Genomic DNA, 10,996 nt, shown 5'->3' with positions numbered 1-10,996 from the left:
ACCGAAGTAAAAATACTATAATTTTGTACTTATACTACCAGCGGACGCCCCCTCTCCCCTCAGGGATTCGAGCCCCTGCCGACCCAAAGGGTCCATCTATGATACTATTTTGAGATATCTAATAGCTTAAACTTATATTATATTTGATTTTAACTGTGTTTTCATGCAGAATAGCTGAATTATAAGCCATTATGGTTGATTATTTTTGTCAGATAATATTTTGATAGAAAAAGGGATTAGAATCTATTATAATAGATTATAAGAGGTTATAAGAGATTTTCGGAAAAATTTTAAAATTATACTACTGTCACCAAAATTTCACCAAAACTATTATCATTATAATGTATTATAAATCGTTTTAACATCCAAAATTTGCGCTCATAATTAATTATAATTTTGGTGAAAGTACGATTATAATTAATATAATCGACTAGTTTCTCTTTTTACTGAGTGCGGGTTGGTAAATTTGGATCTTGTTAACTATTCCCTCCTATGGCAAATTAATGGTGATTCAGCAACTATTACAGAATAATAGGGGTTGACCTCCTTAAATAAAAAACAAGCCAAAAACTTTCAAAAAAATTACTTCACAAAAAATGCTCGTCAAACAATTTTTGCTCTATGGGAGTTGTGTGACAAAGAAAAATCATCAATTCTTACGTTCTACGAAAAGATGATTTTCTGAAATGACTTTACCTTAACCTAACTATTTTTGAGTACGAATTGCTAAAAAAAAGGAATTAAAATTTAAAAAATTCTGCTTTGAGCATTTTTGAAAATTTAAATTTGTCACTAGCTATTTTTTTGGTGGAAGGTTCAAGGCCAAGCAAATTGATGAATATTTTTGTCACAAAATCAATTCTGTACTCAAATAAAAAAATTTCTATCATGTATAACTGAAAAAAGGTGAAACCCATTTTTTAATTTAAAATTGGTACCCAACATTCGTCCAATCAAAAATCAACCAGACTTTTGAATCAGCCAAAAAGACTGGTTGAATCTAAGAATCAGCCAAAAAGACTGGTTGTTTTTGCCAATCTTAGAAATTGGGTGATTTTCTCATACAACATATTCTGTTCATGCAGTTCAAATATTGATTTCAAATGTCGTTCTAGCATTCATAGCTCAGAGTTACTGTGACGGTAATGTTCATGGAAGAACAGCATTTTTGTCAACACGGTCAGTGAAAGGACTTAGGGGGGATATTGTCATCGTCATCGATTTGATCTCATGGCTACAGTGCAAAAAAATTGCTTCAATGGAAAAAATTTCGTATATGCTGAACTGTTCAATTCTGTCTTTATAGGGGGGGGGGGGGGGGGGGGTAAATTTTACTAGTTACATTCTGTTTCGAAAAAATACTCTAGCCTTGTCATAAGGAATTACATTTTGTACGAAGTGCAAATAGTTTTGTTTTTCATAAATTACCTCGGAGTATCAAGCAATCAGCCATAATAGTAGTTAAAATAACTATGAAAGCAGAACATTTTAAACGTGGACGGAAAAAACTAAAAGAAAAATTAGGAAAATTGCAATAGCATGAAAACTAATGGTGATTTAGCAACTATTTTAGATCAATAGGGGTGACCTTTTTAAAAAAAAAACAAGCCATAAATTTTCAAAAAAATTACATCAGAAAAAATACTCGTCAAACCATTTTTGCATTATGGGAATTGTGTGACAAAGAAGTTAAAAAGTCATCGAATTTTACGTTTTATGAAATTTTACGTTTTCTGAAATGACTATACATTAACCTAACTATTTTTGAGTGCGAATTGCTAGAAAAAAAAGTAATTAAATTTAAAAAAGTTTCTGCTTTGGGCATTTTTGAAAACTTAAATTTGTTACTGGCTATTTATTTGGTGGAATGTTCAAGTGCCAAAAAAACTGATAAATATTTGGGTCACAAAATCAACTCTGTGCTCAACAAAAAATCTTGAAAATACTTTTGCATCATGTATCACTAAAAATGTCAAACCTATATTTTAATTTAAAAATGGTGCCCGACACTTCGTCGAATAAAAATCGAGCAGGCTTTAACAATCAACAAAAAAGACTGGTTGTTTACGCCAGTCTTAAACTGGGTGATTTTCTCATACCACTGCTTCAGAGCTATTAGTATTTCATGACATATTCTTATACAGTTTAAATATCGATTTCAAATGTCGTTCTAGCATTCATAGCTCAGAGTTACTGTGACGGTAATGTTCATGGATATTGGAAAAACAGCTTTCTTCATCGATATGATCTCTTGGCTACAGTGCAAAAGTTTTTCGCAATGCAAAAAGTTTGGGTAGAATAGGGTCTTAATATGGTTTAGCCAGATCTCAGAAAATCAATTTGGTGCTTTTGCGGAAATCGAAACAAATTTTAAAATACTTTTTCTTTCGAAAAACCTCGCCAAGCCAAGTGAAAATTTTTTGCCGTGCTTTTCTGAGTTTCTGCTGTTTTGTGAAGCTATAAATTGCTGGACGCTCTGAAATCATAAGGGGCAAAAAATTGCCCCACTTTCTTCAGGAAAATTTAGTTAAGATTCAGAAAAACTCAGAAAAACGAGGAATAGAAATGCTTGGGGTGTTTTTTTTTCAAAACCTTTCCAAAAAATATGTCTTTGAATGAAAATCGAACCTGGAGCTTACGATCTCCCAACCGAGTGAGCTACCCACTATCCTAAGTGCACACTGATATTAGGTAAACGGCTCTGTTAATACTAAAAAACTAATCTATGATGGTGAAAAAATAACAAAAGTTATTTTACCGCAAAAATATTGAAAAGGGAAATCAAGCAAGTTAATTAGTCATTTTATGTCTTTTATTGATTCATAAGAACCACAAAAATAGTCAAAATTTGATATTGACAATTCAAAATTTAATTCGTCAATATTTTTTTTCCAAAAAAAACTGATAGAGATCAAATAAAGGGCAGCAGAATAGGCAGCGTTTTGCCCTGATATACTAGCAGTGTTCTATTAGATTATAAAAAGTTGATCATTCTATTCCTCAAGACTTGCCGTTGAAATAATAGAAATGTCCAGTTGATTTCAAACTGAAACATTGCAATCGCGATTCATTTTTAACATTACAATCGAGTTAAATAGTGATTTACTTTTTATTTAACTACAAAGATAACAAAAAAAAACTGTTGTTCCAGATTTCGAGGACAATGGTAGAAAATCAACGCATAACGAAACAGCGTTTTTTTTAATAAGATCATTTTTCTTGATACAGAATTTGCATAGGAAGTTTTAAAAGACAGTCGAATAGTTTGAGGCCCCGTTTCAATTTAATTTTTTTTTGTTCTGACTATTTGAAATGGGAGGGACTTTGTAATCGGGTTTTTGCAATTCACAGCAGAAGAATCCTTTTCCCCGAGAATATGCTGAATTAAAAATTTTTAGATTGATCATTTACAAAAAGGTTTGTTTTACATACAGTGGAAATCAGTTATAACAAGTTTGAGTAAATTGAGATTTGATGTGTTTGCTGTCCTGACTGATTAAAAAATGTGGAGGAACTTTGTATTCGGATGTGTTTTTTTTTGCTGTTTTCCGCGCAAAATCAGGTACCGCAAATCATCATCGGAATGGTTCGAGTAGTTTGTCAAATTCAAGCTCTTTCAGTCTTGATTTTTGCTTCGAACGACAGCAAAACATTTTCAAAAAATTGCTCAAGTTTTTAGAAAAGAACTAGTTTAAAACGTTTCAGTTTTAGTTCAATTTCGAGCAATTAAAGCAAGCGAGCAAACTTTTTGTAGATGGATAGGCCATGAATTTTTTTCCAGCCCATTCTTGGGAGTAGAAGTTTTAGAAATTCAAAAAATTATCAGCAAAAAACCTTGAAAAGAAAAGTTGTGAAGTTATCGTTTAATTTTTCAAATATTTTTGTTCTTGCTGTTTTTTTAGAAATTTAATGTCCAATTTGCCTATTTCACTGTGATTCTCGTATTTGCCTAGATTCTATGCTTTTGTCATACCTGTTTATCCCACCACGCCCAAATAACGACCCTTATTTGAAAAAGAACCTACGTATTCTTTTTGGAATACGGTTGGAACACTCTGTGCTACTTCAGCAGCAACCGGCTATCCTTGTTTATATTTTGGTGTTGTTGGGAGGGTAACAACTTCAATTGTGTCAGTAAGACATAATTGATATTGGATCCTTATATCTTTATAGTAATTATTTGCTGATGTTTTTAACTTAATTTTATATGCAGATAACCATGATTTTTTCATTTCTTTTCCTGTCGCTTAAAATAGTAAATTACGTTTTTTTTCTGAAACACTATTCCAGATATCGTAAGTTTTGGCTTGAAAGATTGAAAATGATTCCAACTCATAGTTAAGAACGAGGCTTAGAAGTAAATCCAAGGGTAGAAGGATCAGTAGTGTCGGATTTTTTTGTCAATTAAATCAGTTTAACTGATTATTGATAATTTTTTAGGTAAAAACTGAATTAGAAGGCTATTCTAAAACGCAAAATAAGAATCTTGACTTCCTATATTTTTGGATTAATAATGCGTGCCTAACAAACAGTTTCCGATGATTGCGTACCGTGTGCGGTGATTTATATCATTCCAAACTGAATTCAGAACACTTGTCATAAATGAGAAATATATCACTGTGTACTTGACATTGCGTGTGAAAGAAATTTAAAACGTTGAAGAGAAAATTACCACAAATCTTTTAAGGGCAGTTGAAAAACTTAGTGCTTTGCCCTGATAGGAGCAGTTTTTTTCTCTTATTTTTTGAAAACTTTTCCATTGGATCAGAATGCATTTTGATATACTGTTTTTAGCTCCCAACATTTTTTTCAGAAAATTCCTGCAAAAGGTTTCCAATCTGACAATCCCTCCAGTTTTTGTGCCTCTGAAATAGTTTTCTTTCCCCCAAACAACTAATGCAAGCAGATTTTGAACGCCATCGAGTTTTCAATGAACAGGGAAGCGGAGGTGAAGTTTTTACGTCTACTTCTCTCAGTCGAAGGGTCGGATGTTCGAGGCTCACCATGATCCGTGCTCGTTGCATGAGGGTGAGGCAACATTACACAGCCCAGAAAATTTACCAAAAAATTTATTTATTTTTATTTATATAACATTTATTTTTATAACATGCGCCAAACGGGCTCAAAGCCACAAGCCAGCACTCCGATTCTATTTTGTGTTATCGAACTTGTCTGCAATATCAATAAGAAACCCTTCAAGAGGAGTTGGTTTCCTTCACAGAAGTGCCTTTTGGATGCTCAAAATTTTGTACGCTATGTAAAATACTAAGGGTGTGTTGGCGTCTCGTATTGTGATAAAAGGATTAAATTTCTGTCCTGCGATAATAGGATTAAATTGATAATACGATTAAATTCAATTTGGAACGCATTAATTCGCTTCTTACGCATCTTATAAGTACGCAATATAGTCGGAGAACCGCGGCCTAATAAACAGGTTAATGTCTAGTAATTTGGCCAATTATTATCCCAAAATGGCCAAATTAGCAATTTTCAAATGCCTTAATTTTACGGTCACAGGTGATAATATCTTTTTAAATTTGAGCTTCCCGCACTAAAGTTTCAAGGATAATGATCGATTATATTAGATTTTCATTGTCAGTTTCTATAAAATATCAAAAATAATCGCATATAATCGACTGAAAATGGATTATACTGATAATATTTTGTAAACAATAAAATCCCCATATATTCGATTATAATCAATTGGGGGTGGGGGGGGGGGGTACGTCGTGGGGGAGGGGTACGTCGTGGGGGGGGGGTACGTCGTGGGGGGGGGGGGGTTACTTGGGGATGATACGTCGTAGGGGGGTACGTCGTGGTGGCGGAGGGTATGTGGGGATGGGGATACGTGAGGGGGGGGGGGGGGGTTATACGTCGTGGGGTAAGGGGGGAGTACACTTTTAGGAAAATTTTTACATATTGGACTCTTCAAAATTACTACATATTGGCCGCCCCTGGATGAACGAGTTCGTTCGAGTTTTGCAGAAAGTTGCAAAAATTAGAGTCATTTTTTTACAAAAACTAATCAATTTTCATGATTTCATATAAAAAAAATAATCCATTATGTTGAAAATAAAAACGGATTATAATCGATTATAATGGATTTTAATGGATTTTTTTTTTTCAAAAATAAGTGATTAAAATGGATTAAAAGTACATTACGTTGCCTAAGTTTGCCATGATAATCGATTATATAGACAACATTTTAGTCAACAAAAATCCAGTATAACCAATTTTTATCCATGAAACTTCGGTGTGGGTTAGAATAAGAATATCTCTCAGCTGGTTTAAAAATATTTTGTCAAGACCGCTTAGTTAACAAGTCGTTTGCAATTCAAAAGAGCAAATTACCTATTTCAGAAAACTTTTGCATTCAAGAGTTAATTTTTCAGACAGAAAAAATTACTCAAGGTCAGCTAAAAACTCAAATTTGCATACAAAAATTCCTCAAAATTGGCACCTTGCTCTTTTTAATTATTTCTGTCTGTCCGACCTTTTTGCATATTTCGATAAATTTACGCATGTTTCAATAGTTGAACTGGTTTAGTGTAAACTTGACACGCGCAAAAATTAGCGAACAAAAAACCATTGGCATAGACCGGTAGCCAATCAATTTTTGACCTTAAAAGGACATCATGGTTCATTTTGCCGAGAAATTACTATCGAGATTACGTAAAGACTTTTGAACAATTTCTTTAATTTTAACCTTGCTTATTTGCTGAAATCGTTTTGAGAATTTTAATGGCAACCTCAGCGGTAGAAGACGAGAGACTGGAGTCCCCGCTGGGTCCGAGGTACCGAAGACCGCGCCTACCGACAACCTCGGGAGTCTCGGGTCTTGCCGATCGCTACAATTATGGAACTATCATTCATAACCGAGTTTTCATTGGCGGGTTGCATAGTAGCGTGACCGAAGAAGATCTCAGAAAGAAATTCACCGAACATGGAGAAATATCGGAGATTAAAATTATCAAAAAACCCGAGCAGGAGAAAGGATACGCTTTCGTAACATTTCAAGCTCCGGAAATTGCTAAGAAAGTTCTAGAAGAATCTGGTTCTCGGGTGAAGATAAACGGAATGGATTCCAAACTCGGACCAGCGATCCGAAAACCTAGTACGACGGATTCCCCTCCGAACGACGCTGGGTTTAAGAAGGCGGGATTTGTAATGCAGCCGATGTTGACGCCAAAGAGAAGCCGACTGACATCGTGTCCCGATGGAGAGTTCGGGTTGGGTTACGACCCATCAAACCCAGCGCCTATTCCCGTGCCCATATCAGGAACACAGGCTCCAAACTCGAGTAAATTAGACCGCCATTTTATTTATCATGTACTCAATCCCCCGGAACATAAAATTGGAGAACTAAAGTTCAAGCTGTAGTTAATTAGTTAATTCCTGTAAAATAAAGGAAGATATTATTTAGATAGTTTTGCATCAACTTTTGCTTTTTTAACTTGAAAACTAAGCAATGTGTATAGCTTTGCTAGATAGAATTTATATGTTGAAGGATCGGAGACACTTCAAAATTTGGGTGGAATTTTGAAGTGGGTACAAACAATAAATTCCGTCATCAAAATGATCTTTTTCAGCACCGGAAAGACCCTACAACACAAACCAAAATTTGCTGAGCCAGTACAGCCATCACGAATTGAACCAGATCTTACTGGCTGCGAGACTTATGCAGGCATCCAGCAACTTTTTAAACGTCAATCCAGCGGCCATAACACAAGCGCTGCTGATGAACCAGATGCAAATGAACAACAACAACAACAACAACAACATCAACAATAATAATAACAACAATAACAGTCCTCGATCTCCAAATGGGGGTTTCAATACGGGGACGACCAGTCAAGAACATGTTTTCTTTCCAAGCTCTTTCACTGGATCACCAACCTACGCGACTGCTGCAGTTTCCCAGAACGGATCATCGCATCAGGTGCAAGGGGTTCTGACCGGACATCTGGGATCCCTGGCGCCTCCTATGACTCCTTTGTCTCCTATGAACTTCGCTTTGCAAATACCTCAGACCAGCAACCAAAATATATATGCCCAGTCTTATGAACAACATCAACAAAATCAACAACATCAGCAGCAAGCTCAACAAAATCAGATGGCTTTCAATAATGCTTCGCAGATAATTGCCAGTGCTGCTAATTTAGGACTGGATCTGAACCCTGGAAACCTAAACCTGATCGGAACACAAATGAATGGAGTTGGGGGGCAGCACGTAGAACAACAACTCGGATTGAGCGGGGGTGGTGCAGGTAGTTTGAATCACGGGTCGTGGCAAGGTGTTTCGGGTCAGCAGTCGGCAGCAGTAATGATGCATTCACCTTTGGCAGCTTCGATGCCTTCGGGTAGTGGATTTTTGGGAAGTATACCCGAGCAAGGAAATATGGGAGGTACTTTCCAGTTTGACATTGAGGCAACATCGAGCCCAGAATAAATATCGAATTATCGATTTGAATAACTGCAAAAAAAACTTGAATTGAATTGTGACTAATGACAAATTTATAAAGTAAATTTTGTAAATGCGCTAAATTAGTATTCTCAGTGACTTATTGAATTGAGTTGATATATTTATAACTCTAGTAAATTGGAAAGGTTGAAAGTTTGAATTCACGTATATGAAACATTGGCGAGCCAGAAACTTCATTCTGAGAAAAGATTTCCTGTTGATCGCATGAAGATAATTTATCTTCAAGGGTTCGGAAACACTTTTTGTCCGTAGTCTGTAACAATTATATTCGATATCGCAAACTGCAGTATTTAAGGTCCTTGCAGAACAAAATACAAAGAGGTAGATCGTCACCATTTAAAATTGCTCTTTTATCTTGCATTACTCATTACTTGAAATGCATCAAATTGTTCAGAACTCTTTTAGAAGTGAGAAATCGTTCTTTTGACACGCAAATTTGGCGCAGAGTAAAAAAAGCCTAGAATTTTAAAAGCAGGTGTATTTATAGTAACTTACAATATCCGTTTTTTAACCAGACAGACCATTAAAACGTCGCGAGGATTGTTCAGCCCCAAACTAATCTGCAATTTTGAGGCAAGAACGTGGAACGTTAATTCTGGCAATTTTTCCTAAGACAATAGCGGCAAGCGTCAGTCTTTTCTTAAGCCGCGCTGACAGTCTTTTCGTAAGTCACGACGCTTAAGTATTTTCTAATGTCGCGACGTTGATCTTTTCGTAAGACGCACCGTCAGCATTTTCTTAGTCGCGCCGTCAGTCTTTTTTAAAAAAAGTCGCGGCGTCAGTATTTCAGAAAGACTTCAGCAGCGGGGCTTAATAAACGACTCACGGCGGCACCTAACTTACTTCAGGGAGTCGGAAGTAGTTTTAACGAAAAGTCAAGCTTAAAACCTGAATTTATTTGTGAATTTATGATATCTGTGTACTGACATCATTCATTTACGATTTGTCATTTGGTAGAAACTCGTTGTATACAATTGTCAAGATAATATGACGAAGCTGAGGAAATCCATAATCTTGCCCACTACTATTAGCGATATTAAATAGGAAAAGGGTGAAACACGGGACAATCAGAGAAACTTTGAATCTCCCGAAACCAGTTGGCACTTATTCAATCGTAACAAAATCTAACTTTTAAAATTTTACAAATCAGAGCTACTTTCTTTGAAGTATTGTGACTACTTTAAGGTGTATGAAATTTGGAATAGTTTACTTGCAACTTAGCAGTTGCACGGACACTCGCTGTGATAAGCGCGTCCTATTACATTACGAAAAGACTTACGAGAAGACTGACGGGAATTTTACCAAAAGACTGACCGCGCGACTTAAGAAAAGATTGACGGTGCGACTTGAAAAAAAAGACTGACGGCGCGACTTGAAAGAAAAAGACTGACGGCGCGATTTTAGAAAAAAAAACCTGACGGCGCGGCTTACGAAAAGACTCACGATGCGACTGACAAAAAAATCGACGGCGCGCTTGGAAAAAATACTTTAGCTGCGCGACTTTACAAAATGACTTCAGCGGCGCGACTTACGAAAAGACTGAAGACGGGACTTAAGATAAAACTAATGGCGCGACTTACATAAAGACTGTCGGCGATGTTTTTTTTGCGGCGCGACGCAAGGAAGACTGTCGGCGTGACTTGAAAAATTTAAAAAACTGACCGCCCTTCTTTTGAAAAAGTTTCAGCTGCGCGATACGAACAAAAAGACCGATGGCGTGATTTAAGAAAAAAAACTGACGGCGCGAATTAGGAAAAGACTGACGGCGTGACTTAACAAAACACTTTAGCGGTGCGATTTAAGAAAAGACAGATGGCGCGACTTAAGGAAATACTGACGGCGCGACTTAAGACAGACTGACGGCGTGAATTAACCAAAGGCTTTAGCGGCGCGACTTAAGAAAAGGCTCACGGCGCGACTTAAGAGAAGACTGACGGCGCGACTTAAGAAAAGGCTCACGGCGCGACTTAAGAGAAGACTGACGGCGTGACTTATGAAACGACTGACGGCGCGACTTACGAAAAGACTCACGGCGCGAATTCAGAAAAGACTGACGGCGCGACTTAAGAAAAAACTGACGGCGTGAATTAACAAAAGACTTTAGCGGCGCGACTTAAGAAAGACTCACGGCGCGACTTAAAAAAAAGACTGACGGCGCGACCTAAGAAAAGACTGACGGGCATGAATTAACAAAAGGCTTTAGCGGCGCGACTTAAAAAAAGGCTCACGGCGTGACTTAACAAAATACTTTAGCGGCGCGATTTAAGAAAAGACAGATGGCGCGACTAAAGGAAAGACTGACGGCGCGACTTAAGAAAGACTGACGGCGTGAATTAACCAAAGGCTTTAGCGGCGCGACTTAAGAAAAAGCTCACGGCGCGACTTAAGAGAAGACTGACGGCGCGACTTAAGAAAAGCCTCACGGCGCGACTTAAGAGAAGACTGACGGCGTGACTTATGAAACGACTGACGGCGCGAATTACCAAAAGACTCACGGCGCGAATTCAGAAAAGA

General features: G+C 36.9%; 1 protein-coding gene across 5 annotated transcripts; it reads left to right on the top strand.

The window, feature by feature from the left end:
* The first annotated feature begins 5,366 nt into the window (after positions 1–5,366).
* Positions 5,367–8,621, top strand: LOC134847989 (homeobox protein 5-like). Of its 5 annotated transcripts, none has more exons than XM_063865311.1 (3): positions 5,367–5,434; positions 6,548–7,300; positions 7,590–8,621. In XM_063865311.1, exons 2-3 carry the CDS (start codon positions 6,742–6,744, stop codon positions 8,447–8,449), a joined length of 1,419 nt encoding a protein of 472 aa, XP_063721381.1. In that variant the 5' UTR covers positions 5,367–5,434; positions 6,548–6,741; the 3' UTR covers positions 8,450–8,621. The 5 variants fall into 5 exon arrangements, with proteins under 5 accessions (XP_063721381.1, XP_063721383.1, XP_063721386.1 ...); XM_063865313.1 differs by having other exon boundaries at positions 5,389–5,434; positions 6,630–7,300; XM_063865316.1 differs by having other exon boundaries at positions 5,397–5,434; positions 6,735–7,300.
* The last annotated feature ends 2,375 nt before the right edge of the window (positions 8,622–10,996 follow it).

The sequence above is a fragment of the Symsagittifera roscoffensis genome, chromosome 6, assembly GCF_963678635.1.
Source record: "Symsagittifera roscoffensis chromosome 6, txSymRosc1.1, whole genome shotgun sequence".
In the NCBI taxonomy this organism is placed as follows: Eukaryota; Metazoa; Xenacoelomorpha; order Acoela; family Convolutidae; genus Symsagittifera; species Symsagittifera roscoffensis.
Note: the sequence above shows the minus strand (reverse complement) of the source record. Positions and strands in the feature narration are given on the sequence as shown.

Bases quoted from the DNA above. Each gene is read 5' to 3' on its own strand.
- LOC134847989 (XM_063865311.1), top strand. From the start codon at position 6,742: ATGGCAACCTCAGCGGTAGAAGACGAGAGACTGGAGTCCCCGCTGGGT. The intron at 7,301-7,589 runs GTAAATTAGACC...GATCTTTTTCAG, and splicing joins AACACAGGCTCCAAACTCGA to CACCGGAAAGACCCTACAAC.